The sequence below is a fragment of the Triticum aestivum genome, chromosome 6A, assembly GCF_018294505.1.
Source record: "Triticum aestivum cultivar Chinese Spring chromosome 6A, IWGSC CS RefSeq v2.1, whole genome shotgun sequence".
Classification (NCBI taxonomy): Eukaryota; Viridiplantae; Streptophyta; class Magnoliopsida; order Poales; family Poaceae; genus Triticum; species Triticum aestivum.
The window spans coordinates 64,252,823-64,274,074 of NC_057809.1; the positions used below are offsets into that span (position 1 = coordinate 64,252,823).

The window sequence follows — 21,252 nt, forward strand, 5'->3', positions numbered from 1 at the left end:
ACTCCCTTTGTACCATACTATATGTCGTTTTAGCACTTCAAATTGAAGTGCTAAAACGACATATAGTATTGAAGTGCTAAAACGACATATAGTATGGTACAAAGGAAGTACCATCAATGAGAGAGTCCAATATAAAAAGCATATAAAAATCAAACATATAGATTATGCAAATTTAAATTGGGAATAAATTAATTTACTTATCAATCGAATGACCATTAAGATGGACCTACAATCTTCATTAGAGTAAAAATGGATATATCTAGCTTTACGTATGGAATATGGCCAATAACGATGTGACCTTTTACTACGATGAGATGGCACATCCTATTTTGATTTTCTGAAAGATAAAAGATACGTACGTGAGAACAACAGCTCACCAGAGTGTGTGCGGTGTGACGTTGCGCGATGCATCCTAGTGCATGCGAACCCTACAGATCTCACTCACACACTTGATCCTAGTCACAGCTACTTCTAGCCACAAGCTCACGGCGATAACGTTTCCTGGTTCCCATTGCGCCAAAAAAAAGTGTTCTGAGAACAAGAGATTTGTGCAGCACCAATGGCATCGAAGCTCCAGATTTTTCTCCCTATCCATCTTTATCTTGTCAGCTTATACACCAAATCGATGCCCTGTGCCACCTCCGTTGCCATAAGTAGCCACCTCCGCTCTCATATCAAGGCATCTCCACACTCACTCATCCCTTGGAGAATCCATACAGTAGACAATTTGCTCAGCCTTCCAATGGCAACCACCACCATGTCCCTCTCCTCCTCGACCTTTGCCAGCAAGGCGGTGAAGAACGTGTCGTCATCGGCTCTCTTCGGCGAGGCCCGCGTCACCATGCGCAAAACTGCAGCGAAGGCAAAGCAGGTTTCCTCTGGCAGCCCATGGTACGGTGCCGACCGTGTGTTGTACCTCGGCCCACTCTCCGGTGAGCCCCCGAGCTACCTCACCGGTGAGTTCCCTGGCGATTATGGTTGGGACACTGCCGGACTTTCGGCTGACCCGGAGACCTTCTCCAAGAACCGGGAGCTGGAGGTGATCCACTGTCGTTGGGCCATGCTTGGGGCACTTGGTTGCGTCTTCCCTGAGTTGCTCGCCCGCAACGGCGTCAAGTTTGGCGAGGCCGTTTGGTTCAAGGCCGGCTCCCAGATCTTTAGTGAGGGTGGTCTCGACTACCTCGGCAACCCCAGCCTTGTGCACGCGCAAAGCATCCTAGCTATTTGGGCATGCCAAGTCGTGCTCATGGGTGCTGTCGAGGGGTACCGGGTTGCCGGCGGCCCACTTGGCGAGATCGTCGACCCACTATATCCAGGAGGCAGCTTTGACCCTCTCGGCCTAGCCGATGACCCCGAGGCATTCGCCGAGCTCAAGGTGAAGGAGATCAAGAACGGTCGCCTCGCCATGTTCTCAATGTTCGGCTTCTTTGTCCAAGCTATCGTCACGGGCAAGGGACCACTTGAGAACCTCGCTGACCACATCGCTGACCCCGTCAACAACAACGCCTGGGCATTCGCCACCAACTTTGTCCCCGGCAAGTAAGATGTCTTGGAGATTGTTCACGCCACAAAGCGTGTTTGTTGTGCAGTCTGAGTTGTACTACCATGATGTAAATTATGAGAATTTGTGCAAAAGCAATGCAAGATTTTTCTTGCTTGAATGTCATGACTTGCATCGATCTGATCGTTGTGATCACAATCCACGAGAACAGATAAATATTCCTGCTCGCGCTTAGTTATCCATTATCATTATGTGCTCAGATCAGCGACGCCTCATATGATTGTGTAGGCTTGTCCGCTGGTGAATTTGCGGGGTCAATTCAGAGCAAAGGAAACGCTAATATAAATTTTCATAGAAGCTTCCGTCAATACAACAATCAGGACTAATCTCAATTCAATTGCAAGGGGCATGGTTTTCTTTCATTTCTTAATTTTCAACAAAAGTAGTGTGGCCAATTATACTGCATTAGTGATTTTTCATATCTCCCTCCCAGCCCAACCAAGTGGTATGGCTTACTAGTGTGGTCTAAAGTGAGAAGGCAATGTAAGGGTCGGGAAATAGTCAATTATTCAAGGATTGGGGTGCGAGAGGCGGTCGCCGCCGCTGATATTGTGGTGGATGGCAAAGACTTGGAGGCGGAGATGGGTGGGCGTCCACCTATAGATCAACACATTTCTCTATTGTGTCATTTTTATTATAAATCAATTGAAAAATTATTGATATTCTTGTTAAAGCAGAGTAGATAGAATTAAAACATACTTTTATGCAAGATAGCTATTAAAATATTTTCAACAAATAAACAATTCACAATATAATTGTTGTGCATGATCATCACCCAAAGAACATAGGGTGACCTGTGAATCAACGACGTTAGAGAGCTGGGGAGCACGTGCTAAGATTTTCTTTCTCGAGAGCTTCGACATATATTTGTTCGTCAGGTTCCTGTCTAATTTAAGAGCTAAAGATATAAAAATCAAGCATACATAATTATAAGTGAAAATTATAAGCACGTAAATGAATTTGACTCAACATTGATGTTTTGATGTACGTGAATATATATTGCAATATAGTGAAATAATTATATTATGTGCGATCATACATGCAATTTATATAGTCATCCAGGCTTGAATAAAAACAAAGCTATAAAAGTGTACATTATCCATAAATTTAAGGAAATAACAACTTAAACTGCACTTGGGGGCTTATGCACCCGACTGAGAAGTAAATTTGAAAAACATGAAAATTATCATGCTGAAAAACATTTGTGGAAGTCTGAAAAACCATTACAAAAACGATGTTCCAAAAAGGGCACTTTTTAAAGCACTTTGGAACACTGATTTTTTTTCAGACCTCCACAGATGTTTTTCCATCACGAAACTTATTTGCATGTTAGTAAAACATTCAAGAATGCTCATCACAAAAAAATAAGTTTTAAATTTGTTTACTATTCTTTTCAAAATTCAATTTTCGCCTGGTGCATATGCACCCAGGAGCAGAGCGAACACCTCCGCTTATTCTAACATTTCTTTCATGTAGAAGTAATCGTATCCATCACTTTTTCCCCAATTGATTTACTACAAATGGTGGAACATTTTTTAAGGTTAAATAAATAGTCTTGTTTTTTTGTTACCAAACAGAACTTGTTTTATTTCAGTAGCATAATGAGTCTCTACTTTATTTACACTGAAATATAGAATATTCAAATGTAAATTGGAATAAATTTATTTATTTTTCAGATGAATGGTAAATTAAGTTGGACCTACATTTTTCATTATGTTAAAAATGGATATATCTAGCTTTATATGTGGAATTTGGCGCAATAATGTGATTTTCTAGATGCAATAATGTGATCTTTTACCACGAGCAGATGTTACATCCTATTTTGATTTTCTGAAATCTAAAAGATACGTGAGCGCAACAGCTCGCCGGAGTACGCGTGGTGCGACGCCTCGCGATGCTTTATGGTGCATGCGAACGTCTCACTCACACACTTGACCGAATCAGCTGTCTCCAACGAAATCCAGTCACAGCCACTCCTGGCCACAAGTTCACAGCAATACTCATTTCTCCTGGCTCTCGCTGCGCCAAGTTTTGTGACAGCAAGAGATCTATGCGGCACCAATGGCAGCAAAGCTCAAGATTTTTCTCTCTATCCTTGTTTATCTGGTCAGATTGCACACCAAATGGATTCCCTATGACACCTCCTGCTGCCTTAAGTAGCCACCTCCCCCTCTTCTATCAAATCATCTCCATACTCACTCATCTCTTTGAGAACCCATACAGTTGACACTCATCTTAGCTTTCCAATGGCGGCAGCCACCATGTCCCTCTCCTCCTCGACCTTTGCCGGCAAGGTGGTGACGAACGTTCCATCTTTGGCTCTCTTTGGCGAGGCCCGAGTCACCATGCGCAAGACCGCAACGAAGGTGAAGCAGGTTTCTTCTGGCAGCCCATGGTACGGTGCTGACCGTGTGCTCTACCTCGGCCCACTCTCCGGTGAGCCCCCGAGCTACCTGACAGGTGAGTTCCCAGGTGACTATGGGTGGGACACAGCCGGACTTTCGGCTGACCCCGAGACCTTCTCCAAGAACCGGGAGTTGGAGGTGATCCACTGTCGTTGGGCCATGCTTGGGGCACTTGGTTGCGTCTTCCCTGAGTTGCTCGCCCGCAACGGCGTCAAGTTCGGCGAGGCTGTTTGGTTCAAGGCCGGCTCCCAGATCTTTAGTGAGGGTGGTCTCGACTACCTCGGCAACCCTAGCCTTGTGCACGCGCAAAGCATCCTAGCTATTTGGGCATGCCAGGTCGTGCTCATGGGTGCCGTTGAAGGGTACCGCGTCGCCGGTGGCCCACTCGGCGAGATCGTCGACCCACTATACCCAGGAGGCAGCTTCGACCCTCTCGGCCTAGCCGACGACCCCGAGGCATTTGCTGAGCTCAAGGTGAAGGAGATCAAGAACGGCCGCCTCGCCATGTTCTCAATGTTCGGCTTCTTTGTCCAAGCTATCGTCACGGGCAAGGGCCCACTTGAGAACCTCGCTGACCACATTGCTGACCCCGTCAACAATAACGCATGGGCATTCGCCACCAACTTTGTCCCCGGCAAGTAAGATGTCTTGAAGATTGTGCACGCCCCAAAGCGTATTGGTGTGCAATCTGAGTTGTACTACCATGATGTAAATTACGAGAATTTTGTGCAAAAGCAATGCAAGATTTTTCCGTCTTGAATGTTGTGATTTGCATCGAAATGATCATCGTGCTTGCAATCCACGAGAACAGGTAAATATTTCGGCTCGAGCTTAGCTAACCATTATCATTATGTGCTCGGATCAACGGCGGCTCATATGATTGTGTAGGCTATTGACGCTGGTGGATTTGTGGGGTCAGAGCAAACACTAATATAAACTTTCATGGAAGCTTCCATCAAAACAATAATCGGGAACGATCTCAATTCAATTGCAGGGGTCATGTCTTGCTTTCGTTTCTTAATTTCCAACAAAGGTTGTGTGGCCAATTATACCTCATTAGTGATTTTTCATATCTCCCTCCCAGCCCAACCAAGTGGTTTGGTTTACCACTATCGGTCTAGGGCATTGTTATCTAAAGTGAGCAAGTAATGTAACCGTCGAGAAATAGTCAATTTAGTTGAGGAGGGGCTGCGAGAGGCGGTCGTTGACGCTGATATTGCGGTGGGTGGCAAAGAACTGGAGGTAGAGATGGGTGGGCAACACTTGTCTCTGTTTTGTGTCATTTTTATTATAAACCAATTAAAAATTATTGCTATTCTTCTTAAAGCATATAAGAGTAGATATACAATAAAATATACTTTTATAAAAGATAGCTATTAAAATATTGTGAATAACTAAGGTTTTATTACACAATATAATTGTTGTACATGATCATCACCAAAACACAAAAGATAGGGTGACCGGTGACATGAGAATCAACGACGTTAGAGAGATGGGGATCACGTGCTAAGATTTTCTTTCTTGAGATCTTTGACTTATAATTTTTTTTATGAGATTCCTGCCCTAATTTAAGAGCTACACATATACAAATCAAACATACATAATTATAAGTGAGAATTATAAGCACGTTGATGAATTTGACTTAACATTGATGTTTTGAAGTATGTGAATATATTGCAATATAGTGAAACAATAATATTATGTGCGATGACACATGCAATTTATATAGTTCTCTAGGCTCAAATAAAAATAAAAGCATACGTTATCCCAGAATGGGAAATAACAACTTAAACTGCACTTGGGTGCATATGCACCAGGCTGAACAGTAAATTTGGAAAGAAAAAATAGGAAACAATTTCAACAGAAATCTGAACTTTTTTAGACAAAGATTGCTGAATGTGTTTACCAATATGAAAAAATTTGTGCTGAAAATCATTCGTGAGGTCTGAAAAAAAATGATATTCCAAAAAAGGGCATCTTTTAAGCACTTTGGAACACTGGTTTTTTTTTTCAGGCCTCCTCGGATGTTTTTCCATCACGAAACTTGTTTGCTTGTTAGTAAACCATTCAAGAATGTTTATCACAAAAAAAATGTTTACTAGTTTTTCAAAATTTGCTATTCATCCTGGGTGCATATGCACCCAGCAGAAGATCGAACACTTCTGCTTAAACTAACATTTTTTCGTGTAGAAATAACCTTCTCCATCATTTTTCCAATTTATGTGGTAATGTTACACACTTTGAATTATTTTTGTTCAATATTTAGTACGAATGGAGGCACATTTTATTAAGGTTAAATTACTAATCTTTTTTTACCAAGCATAACTTGTTTCATTTCATTAGCTGTATAATATATAGAAAAAAGCAGTATAATAAGTCTATAAAATATATAGAATATTCAGATGTAAATTGGAATAAATTGATTTTATTTGTCAGTTGGAAGGTAAATTAAGATGGACCTATATTTTTCATTATGGTAGAAATGGATATATCTAGCTTTATGTATGGCATTTGGCTCAATAATGTGATATTTTACCAAGAGGAGATGGTACATTCTATTTTGATTTTCTGAAATCTAAAAGATACATGAGCGCAACGGCTCGCCGGAGTGGTGCATGCGAACCATGCAGGTCTCACTCACACATGCACATAGATCCAATCAGCTGTCTCCAAGGAAATCCATTCACAACCACTCCTGGTCACAAGTTCACAGCATACTCATTTCTCCTGGCTCTCACTGCGCCAAGTGTCCTGAGAGCAAGAGATAAATGCAGCACCAATGGCAGCAAAGCTCAAGATTTTTCTCTCTATCCTTGTTTATCTTGTCAGATTACACACCAAATGGATTCCATGTGACACCTCCTTCTGCCTTAAGTAGCCACCTCCCCCTCTTCTATCAAGTCATCTCCACACTCACTCATCTCTTAGAGAACCCATACAGCACAGCGGACACTTTTCTTAGCTTTCCAATGGCGGCAGCCACCATGTCCCTCTCCTCCTCGACCTTTGCCGGCAAGGCGGTGAAGAATGTACCATCTTTAGCTCTCTTTGGCGAGGCCCGAGTCACCATGCGCAAGACCGCTGCAAAGGCGAAGCAGGTTTCCTCCGGCAGCCCATGGTACGGTGCCGACCGTGTGCTCTACCTCGGCCCACTCTCCGGTGAGCCCCCGAGCTACCTGACCGGTGAGTTTCCTGGCGACTATGGGTGGGACACTGCCGGGCTTTCTGCTGACCCCGAGACTTTCGCCAAGAACCGGGAGCTGGAGGTGATCCATTGCCGCTGGGCCATGCTCGGGGCACTTGGTTGTGTCTTCCCTGAGTTGCTCGCCCGCAACGGCGTCAACTTCGGTGAGGCTGTTTGGTTCAAGGCGGGCTCTCAAATATTTAGTGAGGGTGGTCTCGACTACCTCGGCAACCCCAGCCTCATCCACGCACAAAGCATCCTTGCTATTTGGGCATGCCAGGTCGTGCTCATGGGTGCCGTCGAGGGGTATCGCGTTGCTGGCGGCCCACTCGGTGAGATCGTCGACCCACTCTACCCAGGCGGCAGCTTCGACCCTCTTGGCTTGGCCGAAGACCCCGAGGCATTCGCCGAGCTCAAGGTGAAGGAGATCAAGAACGGTCGCCTTGCCATGTTCTCAATGTTTGGCTTCTTTGTCCAAGCTATCGTCACGGGCAAAGGCCCACTTGAGAACCTCGCGGACCACATCGCCGACCCCGTCAACAACAATGCATGGGCATTTGCCACCAACTTTGTCCCCGGCAAGTAAGGTGTCTTGGGACTAAGCTCGCCATGAGGCGTATTATCTTGTGGTCTGAGTTGTACTATCATGATGTAAATTAAGAGAATTTTGTGCAAAAGCACGGCTTGAGTTGTCCACTTCCATGTCGTGCCTTGCATCGGTCCGATCATTTTGTTGTGATATCATGGTTCATGAGAGCAGATAAATACCCCCTCTTCCATAATATAATATCGTTTTTGACACTAGTGTAACTTCTGTGTGCACTTACTTAACTGTTACCATGTTGGTGGAAGACACATTTAAAACTGATTCCCATATTTAAAAGAGTGGCAACATGTAAACCAGGCTCTAGTGATTCTTTGCTGCTTTGACTGGAAAATTGGTCTGACCAACCTTTACAACAACTTTATCCTGAGCTTTCCTCCTATGCCACTAACTTGTTCCTTCGAGTGCAGCTTCGCAATTGCATGATCTAGCAGACAAGTTTCATAGACCTATTTCTGCTCCGGCTCACTCTCAGTTCATCCACTTGCAAGAGAATATTACTGCACGTCAGGCTCAGGGAGATGCTGATCAATGGAACTATTCATGGAATTCTGCCACTTGCTCCTCCAAGAAGATGTACAATATTCTTATGGTGAGTTTCAAGCCTGTCCACATTTTATCTGGCTTTGGAAGAGTACCTGTCAACTCAAACAAAAATAAATTGTTGGCTACTACTTTATGAGAGAGCTAACACCAGAAATCTGGTGCAGAGGAAAACATTTTGTCTTCCCCCTTACAGTTGTGTCCTTTTTCCATGAGCAAACAGACTGAAGAAACTCAGCTTGATCTCTTCTGGGACTGCAGTTTTTGCCGGGCATGCTGAAATGCTTTTATACCTCACAAGCTCATCTTGATCTCAACCTTTATGAAATTAAGCTTGCAAGAATAACCATTAACGCTCCATTTAGCATGGACATAGTCATTCCATGCTGTTGGAAGATATGGAAGATCGGAAATGTTAAAATATACGTACCTCCTCCTTTTCTAAAAAAAGAACTAAGAGGCTTTCTATGGGAAGATCGCTTAGAAGTTTCAGCTAAGATATTACTCTGGTTATCCATGGGGTAAAGAGAAAACACTCGGATAATTTTCTTTCTTGGATAGAAAATAATTTGTAAACATTCCCCTTCCCTCTTCTGTATATAGTCCCTTGTAAATATGTGTATTAACATAGTTACACAGTAGAATCCTTTCCTACTGTTTTCCAGTAAAAGAACATATATAATGTGTTCAGACGAGAGACAGCTTACATGATTGTGTACGCCGGTGAATCCATGGGGGGCGAGCGAGGGAAATGCTAGTATACATTTTTCATTGAAGCTGGCTATTACGTGCTATTCTTCAGGCTTTCCATCAAGGCAACCATCACGAATGATCTCAATCCATCCCGCTCGATTGCAAGGGCCATGGTTTTCTTTCATTTCTGAATGTGCAACAAAACAGAGTGTGGCCAATTATACTGCATCAGTGATTTTTCAGGTCTCTCTGCACTTTCACGTTATGATTTGGACAATTCAGAGACAGATAGGCGTTGATCGAATATTCAAGAATGGCCGTTGGCTATGAGACTGCAGCAAACAGCATGCACGTGCGTGTGATCTGAATTGTACTACTACCATTCATGTGAAGTACAAATGACCATGTGCCAAAGCATTGCCCACTGCAGATTTGCCTCCCTCTGCTCCCAATTTTTCACACCTGGCCTGAAGCACCCATTGCTATTACTCCTAAGATGATTGCAAAAGGAGGTCTAGTACATGAATCCAAAGTAAGCCCGGTCCAAACTTGACGACTGAAACATCGTTGCGTCCTATGTGGTCATCCCCGTGTTCCATTACCATGTCACAATCAGCACCGACTCGACTGATCTTGCGCTGCCCCTAAACCAATCAGGCTATCAGCATCGCCACGATGCCACACCTACCTCTAAGTTAGTTTAAATTTCTTTCAGAAAATGTCTATCAACTAGGAACTACCAGGTGACTATTCTTTAACAAAAAAAAAAATTGAATCCTGCACGCCTGTGGGACGCTTTTCACAATATCCAACTCCAGTTCGAGATGCAGGATGTCTAGGCTTGCTCTGGATATTATGTTGTTGCAGAGACTGGGTGTAATTGGTATCATCTTGATATTAATATATTCCCTACAGTATTCTCTGTGAAGGAGTCATTTGGTATCCAACTGCAAGGGCCATTTGGTAATGTTACACACTTTGATTTATTTATTTATTTTTGTTCAAAGATTTACTACGAATGGGGGAACATTTTCTTTTAAGGTTAAATTAATAGTTTTTTTATTTAGCCAGACATAACTTGTTTTATTTCAGTAGCAGCATAATTAGTCTCTACGTTAAACTAAAATATATAGAATATTCAGATGTAAATTGGAATAAATTGATTTTATTTGTCAGTTGAATGGCAAATTAAGATGGACCTACATTTTTCTTTGTGCTAAAAAATGGATATATCTAGCTTTATGTATGGCATTTGGCTCAATAATGTGATGCCGCGCGAACCATGCAGGTCTCACTCACACATGCACTTAGATCCAATCAGCTGTCTCCAAGGAAATCCAGTCACAGCCACTCCTGGACACAAGTTCACAGCAATACTCATTTCTCCTGGCTCTCACTGCGCCAAGTGTTATGAGAGCAAGAGATCTATGCAGCGCCAATGGCAGCAAAGCTCAAGATTTTTCTCTCTATCCTTGTTTATCTTGTCAGATTACACACCAAATGGATTCCCTATGACACCTCCTGCTGCCTTAAGTAGCCACCTCCCCATCTTCTATCAAATCATCTCCACACCCTCTAATCTCTTTGAGAACCCATACAGCACAGCGGACACTTTTCTTATCTTTCCAATGGCGGCAGCCACCATGTCCCTTTCCTCATCGACCTTCGCCGGCAAGGCGCTGAAGAATGTACCATCTTTGGCTGTCTTTGGTGAGGCGAGAGTCACCATGCGCAAGACCGTAGCAAAGGCGAAGCAGGTTTCTTCCGGCAGCCCATGGTACGGTGCTGACCGTGTGCTTTACCTCGGCCCACTCTCCGGTGAGCCCCCAAGCTATCTGACAGGTGAGTTCCCAGGTGACTATGGGTGGGACACAGCCGGACTTTCAGCTGACCCTGAGACCTTCTCCAAGAACCGGGAGTTGGAGGTGATCCACTGTCGTTGGGCCATGCTTGGGGCACTTGGTTGCGTCTTCCCTGAGTTGCTCGCCCGCAATGGCGTTAAGTTCGGTGAGGCTGTTTGGTTCAAGGCCGGCTCTCAAATCTTTAGTGAGGGTGGTCTTGACTACCTTGGCAACCCCAGCCTTGTCCACGCACAAAGCATCCTGGCTATTTGGGCATGTCAGGTCGTGCTCATGGGTGCCGTCGAGGGGTACCGCGTTGCCGGCGGCCCACTCGGTGAGATCGTCGACCCACTCTACCCAGGCGGCAGCTTCGACCCTCTTGGCTTGGCCGAAGACCCTGAGGCATTCGCCGAGCTCAAGGTGAAGGAGATCAAGAACGGTCGCCTTGCCATGTTCTCAATGTTTGGCTTCTTTGTCCAAGCTATCGTCACGGGCAAGGGCCCACTTGAGAACCTCGCTGACCACATCACCGACCCCGTCAACAACAATGCATGGGCATTCGCCACCAACTTTGTCCCCGGCAAGTAAGGTGTCTCAGGAGTCAAGACTCTGCTCGCCATGAGGCGTGTTGTCATGTGGTCTGAGTTGTACTATCATGATGTAAATTATGAGAATTTTGTGCTAAATCACGGTTCGATTTGTCCACTTCCATGTTGCTCCTTGCGTCGGTCTGACCATTTTGTTGTGATCATGGTTCACCAGAACAGATAAATACTTCTGTGTGCGCTTACTTAACTATTACCATATTGGTGGAAGACACATTTCAACTGATTCCCCTATTTAAAAGTGTGGCAACATGTAAACCAGGCTCTGGTCATTCATCCTGAGCTTTGCTCCTACGCCACCAACTTGAATATCCTTTGAGTGCAGTTTTGCAACTGCATGATCTACAGACAAGTTTCATAGAACTATTTCTGCTCAGGCTCACTCTCAGTTCATCCAAATGCAAGAGAATATTACTGCACTTCAGGCTCAGGGAGATACTGATCAATGGAACTATTCATGGAATTCTGCCAATTACTCCTCCAAAAAGATGCACAATATTCTTATGGTGAGTTTCAAGCCTGTGCACATATTATCTATCTAGCTTTGGAAGAGTGTCTGTCAACTCAAACAAACAAACAAAATTGTTGGCTACTACTTTAGCTAACTCCAGAGATCTGGTGCAGAGGAAAACATTTTGTCTTCCCCCTTACAGCTGTGTCATTTTCCATGAACAACCTGAAGAAACTCAGCTTCATCTATTCTCGGACTGCAGTTTTTCTCGGGCATGCTGAAATGCTTTTATACCTCACAAGCTCATCTTGATCTCAACCTTTATGAAATTAAGCTTGCAAGAATAACCATTAACGCTCCATTTAGCATGGACATAGTCATTCTATGCTGTTGGAATATATGGAAGATCGGAAATGCTAAAATATTCAGAACTAAGAGACTTTCTATGGGAAGATGGCTTAGAAGTTTCAGCTAAGATATTACTCCCTCTGTAAATAAATATAAGAGCGTTTAGATCACTACTTTAGTGATCTAAACTCTTATATTTCTTTACGGTACTTTAGTGATCTAAACTCTCTTATATTTCTTTACGGAGGGAGTACTACGGTTATCCATGGGGTAAAGAGAAAACACTAGGATAATTTTCTTTCTTGGATAGAGAATGTTTTGTGATCTTTCCCCTTCCCTCTTCTGTATATACTCCCTTGTAAATATTTTTATTAATACAATTACATAGTAGGATCCTTTCTTACTGTTATCCAGTAATATATATATATATATATATATATATATATATATATATGATGTGTTCAGACAAGAGACAACATATATGACCATGTACGCCGGTGAATCTACGGGGCCCGAGCGAAGGAAACGCTGGTATACATTTTTCATCGAAGCTGGCTATTTTGTGCTTATTCTTCACGCTTTCCATCAAGGCAACCATCACGAATGATCTCAATCCATCCCGCTCGATTGTAGGACTCTCTGCGCTTTTACGTTATGATTTGGACAATTCAGAGACAGATAGGCATTGATCTAATATTCAAGAATGGCCGTTGGCTAACTGCAGCGAACAGCACGCACGTGTGTGTGGTTTGAACTGCACTACCATTCATGTGAAGTACAAAGGACCATGTGCCAAAGCATTCCCACTGCAGATTTGCCTCCCTCTGCTCCCAATTTTTCAGTTTTCACACCTGGCCCGAGGCACCCATTTGTTAGTTACTCCTAGGATGAATGCAAAAGAAGGTCTAGTATATGAATCCAAATTAAGCCCTGTCCAAACCTGACGACTGAAACATCGTTGCGTCCTATGTGATTATCCCCATGTTCCATTACCATGTCGCAATCACCACCGACACGCCTGCTGCTGCGCTGCCCCTAAACCAAACAGGCTATCACCATCACCATGTGTGATGCCGCACCTACCTCTAAGTTAGTTTAAATTTCTTTCAGAAAATGTCTATCAACTAAGAACTACTACCAAGTTCCTAGATTTTTTTTAATTCTTATTCGTGCACCTGTGGGACGCTGTTCACAATATCCAACTCCAGTCCGAGATGCAGGCTGAGATGGAGTTCTTGGAGGCTTGGTGGTTCCCATTCCAGGAAGCAACTCCCAAAGGCCAAAGCGCAAAGGTTTCAGCTCAATGGCCATGTTAACCTGCTGGTGTCTAGAAGCAAAAGGACGCTAGAGTGTTTGCCAATACTAGTCAACAGCTCAGTGGAACTGAACTTTGCCCCTTCATGTTTATGAACTGCATCAATGGGTGCTGCCTTTTGGAACTGAATCCTCTAACATTAAGGAAAGTTAGAGAAGATACAATACCCTATCTTTCCTTCTTTCAATCCATATGATTAAGGCTAAAATGATTTAAATTAATTTGCAAGTTACAGATTTAATGTATACATTCATAATCATTACATAGAAACACTTTCTTTTAAGGTTATAATAAATTAATAGTCATGTTTTTTTCTTATCAAACATAACCTGTTTTATTTATTAGCAGTATAATGAGTCCCTACTTTAAACTAAAATATATAGAATATTCAGATGTAAATTGGAATAAATGGATTTTATTTGACAGTTAAATGGAAAATTAAGATGGACCTACATTTTTCATTATGGTAAACAAATGGATATATCTAGCTTTATGTATGGAATTTGGCTCAATAATGTGATCTTTTACCGCATGGAGATGGTACATCCTATTTAGATTTTCTGAAATCTAAAAGATACATGAGCGCGACAGCTCGCCGGAGTGCACACGGTGTGACGCCGCGCGATGCTTTCTGGTGCATGTGAACCATGAAGGTCTCACTCATAGACTTGATCCAATCAGCTGCCTCCAAGGAAATCCAGTCACATCCACTCCTGGACACAAGTTCACAGCCATACTCATTTCTCCTGGCTCTCATTACGCCAAGTGTTCTGAGAACCAGAGATCTATGCAGCACCAATAGCAGCAAAGCACAAGATTTTTTTCTCTATCCTTGTTTATCTTTACACACCAAATGGATTCCCTATGAAGCCTCCTGCTGCCTTAAGTAGCCACCACCCCCTCTTCTATCAAATCATCTCTTTGGGAACCCATACAGCACAGCAGACACTTTTCTTAGCTTTCCAATGGCGGCAGCCATCATGTCCCTCTCCTCCTCGACCTTTGCCGGCAAGGCGGTGAAGAATGTACCATCTTTGGCTCTCTTTGGAGAGGCCCGAGTCACAATGCGCAAGACTGCAGCGAAGGTGAAGCAGGTTTCCTTTGGCAGCCCATGGTACGGTGCCGACCGTGTGCTCTACCTCGGCCCACTCTCTGGTGAGCCCCCGAGCTACCTCACTGGTGAGTTCCCAGGCGACTATGGGTGGGACACTGCCGGACTTTCAGCTGACCCCGAGACCTTCGCCAAGAACCGGGAGCTGGAGGTGATCCATTGCCGCTGGGCCATGCTCGGGGCACTTGGTTGTGTCTTCCCTGAGTTGCTCGCCCACAACGGCGTCAACTTCGGTGAGGCTGTTTGGTTCAAGGCCGGCTCTCAAATCTTTAGTGAGGGTGGTCTTGATTACCTCGGCAACCCCAGCCTCGTCCACGCACAAAGCATCCTTGCTATTTGGGCATGCCAGGTTGTGCTCATGGGTGCCGTCGAGGGGTACCGCGTTGCCGGTGGCCCACTGAGTGAGATCGTCGACCCACTCTACCCAGGCGGCAGCTTCGACCCTCTTGGGTTGGCTGACGACCCTGAGGCATTCGCCGAGCTCAAGGTGAAGGAGATCAAGAACGGTCGCCTTGCCATGTTCTCAATGTTCGGCTTCTTTGTCCAAGCTATCGTCACGGGCAAGGGCCCACTCGAGAACCTCGCTGACCACATCGCCGACCCCGTCAACAACAATGCATGGGCATTTGCCACCAACTTTGTCCCCGGCAAGTAAGGTGTCTTGAGACTGTGCTCGCCATGAGGCGCGTTGTCCTGTGGCCTGAGTTGTACTATCATAATGTAAAGTACGAGAATTTTGTGCAAAAGAATGGTTCGATTTGTCCACTTCCATGGCATGCCTTGCATCGGTCTGACCATTTTGTTGTGATCATGGTTCACGAGAACAGATAAATACTTCTGTGTGTGCTTGCTTAACTATTACCATATTGGTGGAAGACACATTTCAACTGATTCCCCTATTTAAAAGAGTGGCAACATGTAAACCAGGCTCTGGTGATTCATCCTGAGCTTTGCTCCTATGCCACCAACTTGAATATCCTTTCAGTGCAGCTTTGCAACTGCATGATCTAGCAGACAAGTTTCGTAGACCTATTTCCGCTCAGGCTCACTCTCAGTTCATCCAAATGCAAGAGAATATTATTGACTACTCATGGAATTCTGCCAATTACTCCTCCAAGAAGATGTACAATATTCTTATGGTTACTTTCAAGCTTGTGCACATTTTATCTTGCTTTGGAAGAGTGCCTGTCAACTCAAACAAAAAAAAATTGTTGGCTACTACTTTATGAGAGAGCTAACACCAAAAATCTGGTGCAGAGGAAAACATTTTGTCTTCCCCCTTGCAGTTGTGTCCTTTTCCATGAACAACCTGAAGAAACTCAGCTTCATCTCTTCTAGGACTGCAGTTTTTCTCGTGCATGCTGGAATGCTTTTATACCTCACAAGCCCAACCTTTGATGAAATTAAGCTTGCAAGAATAGCAATTAACACTCCATTTAGCATGGAGATAGTCATTCTATGCTGTTGGAATATATGGAAGATCGGGAATGATAAAATATTCAGAACAGAGAGGTCCTCTCTGGAAAGATGGCTTAGAAGTTTCAGTGAAGATCTTACTCTGGTTATCTATGGAGTAAAGAGAAAACACTCGGATAACTTTCTTTCTTGGATAGAAAATAGTTTGTAATCTTTCCCCTTTCCTCTTCTGTATATAGTCCCCTGTAAATATTTTTATGAATATAATTACATAGTAGGATCCTTTTCTACTGTTTTCTGGTAAAAAAACATATATAATGTGTTCAGAGAGAGTCAACTTATATAATGTCTTTATTCTTCAGGCTCTCCATCAAGGCAACCATCCCGAATGATCTCAATCCATTCGGCTCAACTGCAAGAGCCATGGTTTTGTTTCATTTTTTAATTTGCAAGAAAACAGAGTGTGGCCAATGATATCGCATCAGTGATTTTTCAGGACTCTCTTCATTTTTACTTAATGATTTGGACAATTCAGTGACAGATAGACATTGATCTGGTAATCAAGAATGGCTGTTGGCTATGAGACTGCAGCGAACAGCACGCACGTGCGTGTGGTTTGAATTGTACTACTACCATTCATGTGAAGTACAAAGGACCATGTGCCAAAGCATTGCCCACTGCAGATTTGCCTCCTTCTGCTCCCAATTTTTCAGTTTTCACACCTGGCCTGAAGCACCTATTGTTAGTTACTCATACGATGGATGCAAAAGAAGGTCTAGTATATATGAATCCAAATTAAGCCCGGTCCAAACCTGACGACTGAAACATCGTTGCATCCTATGCGATCATCCCCGTGTTCCATTACCATGTCGCAACCACCACCGACTCGATTGATGTTGTGCTGACCCTAAACCAAACAGGCTATCACCATCGCCATGTGCGATGCCGCACCTACCTCTAAGTGAGTTTAAATTTCTTTCAGAAAATCTCTATCAAGTAAGGACTACCAGGTGACTATTTAAAAAAAAAAACTGAACCGTGCACACCTGTGGGATGCTTTTCACATATTGACAATCCGATCCCCGCTAGCACGGACATCTTGGAAGATTGGTGGTTCCATTCCAGGAAGCAACTCCCAGAGGCCAGGCGCAAAGGTTCCAACTCAATGGTCATGTTAACCTGCTGGTGACTGGTGTCCATGGAAGCACAAAGTGAGGCTAGAGTGCATGCCAATACTAGTCAGCAGCACAGTGGAACTGAACTTTGCCCCTTCATCTTGATGAACTGCGTCAATGGGCGCTGGCGGGCGAGAGCGGAGTAGCAGCCATCTGCAGGGTATCTTTCAGGTGTTGGAGTGCTGTAGCTCTCTTCTATAAAGAAATGGTGTACAGTTTGAAAAGAAAAAATCAGTGCTTGAACTATTTTTTATTCTTACACAATTATCACCGCGTGGCTGATAAATCTTTTTCACCTGATACATTATACCCCCATCCCCATGCACAGTCAGTCAGAAAGAGTCCAAGACCGTATCTACCCCAGCTAATCGCCCTCCCAGCCCAACCACCCCTACCACAGCCTTCACCCTCCCCTGTCTCCATTATATATTTCATCAAGTAGCCCCTCCTCACTTTCACAAAGGACCTCCCAAAAGCCTCTCCCTCATTTTTCTTAGCTGCCAAAGCTTTCATCTGCTGCTATTTCTCCACTCCACTGTTGTCTTCTCAGCAGCTCAATTTGCTCATCACACTCAAACACAAGGTAGCTAAGCCAGCCAGCTGCATTTACCGCGCTCATGGGGTTGCAAGAGATGGCGAAGCTGCAGCTGCACCACCATGGCGGCATGCGAGCTGCTGGCAACGACGGCGACCAGGCAGCAGGCGGCGGCGGGGGCAGGAAGAAGGCTGCGTCGGCGGCGGTCTGGATCGCCGTGCCGCTCAGGCCCGTCAAGGTCGGCCGCCGAAGACACGGCGGAGAGACAGAGGAGGAGCAGAAAGAAGAGGAAAAAGAGGAAGAAGAGGTGACGACGCCGAGAGGGAAAGGGTGCACGATACCCTGGGAGGCGGCGACGTGCCCGCCGGCGCCGAAGAAGGCGAGGACGGCGGTGGCGATCTTCGCCGACCGCCGGTGCAACCGCGACGACGGCGAGGCGGCGGAGTACTTCCGCGTGCCGGCGGACCTGGACTCCGTGTTCGCCGTCAGCCGGGTGGCCGAGGCGAACTGATTGATTCTTCCTACGCGCGCCTAGCGCTGAAGTGCTGCGAGTGCGAGCGATCAAGTCCAGTTTGAAAGACAGAGACAGAGGAGATGATCCAATAATGCAGCTGTAAAAATTTCGCATTGTCGATGCAATGGATTTATCTTAGTTAATTACATCTCTTTTATCAGTGTAAATGTAAATTAATCGAGGTCGAGGAGTGCATCTGTACTAGTACTGATTCGATCTGTCTTGCTCATTTGCTGGATGGTCAAATCTGCTGTTTGTCTAATCTTCTTTTCATGTCTCGTTAGGAGGGAAGTGGGTTTTCCCTGTTCTTTGGCAGATAGTGCACCTTTTAAGTTGGACTGAATTTCGCTGTGAAATTTTTGTGAGAGAAAATGGAAGACACCCACATCTTTATTTTTCTCTTGATAGTGTCTACATACTTTTCACGCAGTAATAATATGGACATTATGTATCCTGGGACTGTTGTCAGCTAATTTACTTTAAACGAAATTTAAACCCTGATCGTTGAACTAGCTAAAATACATCGAGTGTTTACCCTTCAGTTCAACACTTACTATGGAAAATCTCAAGAAAATCACAAGCCTCCATATGTATCTGGTAAACTATTCCCCCGCCCTCTCGGTCATTTTCTCAGATTGTTCGCTCCTGGTGCTCCCTCAACCCTCCTTTCTCCCCAGGATTCTTTTTCTCGCCACTCCTTAACCCCGGATGGAGCTCAAAGAATTGGAATGAAAATTCGACGCGCCTCCGAGCTCGGAGAAGATGGTGGGTGGGGTTGGGATGCATTTGGGCTCGCCTGATCAGATTCGTTAGCGGCGAGTCCAATGCAGCGACATTGCTGGCCAAAGTATTAATGGTAAATAATTAGCAACTTGAATCCCAAACTTCAAATGGATGAAAGCCGTGTTGCAATGCTTTTGGCCGTCCATATCTGTTGTGAAGTGTTGTGTTCATCTTGTGAAGGCATCTAGTGTTGCCGTGTATTGTTATGTATGTTGCCATATGGTACTCGCGACTAGAAAGTATCCAGCAGATATCACATTTCAAGCATCTATCCAATTCCTGATAAAATATAGTGTATTAAATTTCAAACTTCTAAACAATTCCCGAGAAATGGAAGTGCATTAGAAGGGTGATGGCCTATAAGCATGTGAAATTTGAAGCTCAAACTCATGCTCATTGGGTGGTAAGAGAAAAACAAATTATGCAAGAAATAGTGATATTGTGGTCAATATTCACTACTGAATTTGGTTATTTTATACCTCCCAAATGAATTTGATTTTTAACTTGGATTTTATATCGGTTTTGCTAAAGAAAATCTAGATGTGCTCTAAGTATTGCACATCTAAATGCTATATCATTGATATAGGTGTGTCTAGGACACATCTAGATGTGCCCTAGTTATTGTACATCTAAGTGAGTCAATCAAGCATAGAAGAAAAGAAAAAACAAAAATCCTCATACGAACTCCGCGTAAGATCATGAGAAACATATATATTTGTACAACATCACCTCCCCAACATATTTGTTCCAGAATTTTTAGAAACCTTAAAACAGGGAGTAGTTTGTACTTGCTTTACACTAATGTTCACTGTACCTTGGTTTCCACCAGATATTTTCTTGCAAACAATTTTCTCAAAGACATGTTACAACAAATAGAAACATATATATTACATATAAAAAAAACGTATGCGTGTGTTTGAAAAGATTGCAACATTTTTTTCACGTTCTCTGGCAGATCATGAGAAAGTTATATACCCACGAAAAAAAACTGCACTTTGATCATTTGCTTTTGTTACTGAGATTGGACGCTCTAGAAGCAAGTAAGACTGGAGGCAGGAGGCAGCCGATTTCCCACAACGGCCGCCCTACCGACGCTAGCACGTCCAATAAAAACACTGGTAGCATTTTTATGCACATGGCTATCCGTACTTGAACACACCAGCCAACCTCTAAGCCCGCCAAAATTTGAAACACCCAGTTCCAAACAGAAGATCAATTAAATCCCAGAAAACCTGCGTCACTTTGGTTGATAATAATATATTCAGTAGGTTTTTCTCTAAAGTGTTCTGCTTTCTCGAGCTTCCAGGGGGGAAATAATGTTTTGGTAGGATCCCAATTTCAAGTACTAATTAATTTAAACAAGAACAAGTTGCTGATTCTTTTGCATGTCCTACAAAAAAGAGTGACCTACTCCTTTTGTACCTGCAAAATTTATTAATTCGAGAAAAAGAGCAATGATTCATGCTGGCTTTTTTCAAACAATAAATATAACCATATTTTTCCCACCATTAATTTATAACAGGTTCTTCATGCCACAGGAGGATGTGTGTATCTAATCCCTCGATTGTATCGAGTTTTTACCAACTAAAATCATACACCAGATCCCAGACGCTCAAAAGGCCACCGAAAAGAAGGCAGAAGTCAACACAACAAACATATGGATGCTCATATAAGCTTACCAACTTGTTTCTTTTATACTCATCACTAACCTTGAAGATCAGATCAACAACAGCTCTCGTGTAGCGTAGGCTAGCTTCACTTCACCTATGGTAGAATGTTCTATTCCATTAAATACCTGGTCTCAGATGCTGCTGCATGGATGCGGCCACAGTTTCATGATCAGAGCAAATAGATGGATAACATGTCCAGCCAATATAAAATTCAGATACTAGTGCAACGGCTCCACTAGGACTTTGGCCAGTGGCCAGTGCTATCATTTTCTCCCTTGGATCCCTCTATGCCTGGGCCACCACATTGCTCAAAGGCAAGTTCCTTCCCGCTTCCTCTGCTTTGACCTGCACAGTGAAAAGGTATACTATTTACTCTTGTAAAGTTCTATGTACTACTAGTGTATTTTGGTCTGATCTTATGTTTGCACGATTGGTAACTGAAAATGATTCATTCTGTGAAAAGTCACTTTGGAAAGTATTATGCAAATCATGTCTGAT

The 21,252-nt window shown here is 43.8% G+C and overlaps 3 protein-coding genes and 1 pseudogene across 4 annotated transcripts; all 4 read left to right on the plus strand.

Annotated features, from left to right (window-relative positions):
• Positions 1-666: 666 nt before the first annotated feature.
• On the plus strand, positions 667-1,666 carry LOC123132053 (chlorophyll a-b binding protein of LHCII type 1). Its single transcript, XM_044551802.1, has one exon. It carries the CDS (start codon positions 743-745, stop codon positions 1,541-1,543), a length of 801 nt encoding a protein of 266 aa, XP_044407737.1. The 5' UTR covers positions 667-742; the 3' UTR covers positions 1,544-1,666.
• Positions 1,667-3,930: 2,264 nt separating this feature from the next.
• LOC123132054 (chlorophyll a-b binding protein of LHCII type 1) lies at positions 3,931-4,726 on the plus strand (the record flags this gene model as incomplete). The annotated part of the gene is given in 1 exon segment (XM_044551803.1): positions 3,931-4,726. A coding segment is annotated over 1 exon segment (678 nt), but the record flags the coding sequence as incomplete, so codon positions are not given.
• A 2,119-nt stretch (positions 4,727-6,845) lies between these two features.
• LOC123132055 (chlorophyll a-b binding protein M9, chloroplastic-like) lies at positions 6,846-11,536 on the plus strand (annotated as a pseudogene). Its single transcript, XR_006464469.1, has 2 exons — positions 6,846-7,739; positions 11,018-11,536. The product of XR_006464469.1 is annotated as a chlorophyll a-b binding protein M9, chloroplastic-like (transcript).
• A 2,911-nt stretch (positions 11,537-14,447) lies between these two features.
• Positions 14,448-15,426, plus strand: LOC123132056 (chlorophyll a-b binding protein of LHCII type 1). Its single transcript, XM_044551804.1, has one exon. It carries the CDS (start codon positions 14,516-14,518, stop codon positions 15,314-15,316), a length of 801 nt encoding a protein of 266 aa, XP_044407739.1. The 5' UTR covers positions 14,448-14,515; the 3' UTR covers positions 15,317-15,426.
• The last annotated feature ends 5,826 nt before the right edge of the window (positions 15,427-21,252 follow it).

Excerpts from the sequence above, each read along its gene's own strand:
- LOC123132053 (XM_044551802.1), top strand. The coding sequence starts at position 743 with ATGGCAACCACCACCATGTCCCTCTCCTCCTCGACCTTTGCCAGCAAG.
- LOC123132056 (XM_044551804.1), top strand. The coding sequence starts at position 14,516 with ATGGCGGCAGCCATCATGTCCCTCTCCTCCTCGACCTTTGCCGGCAAG.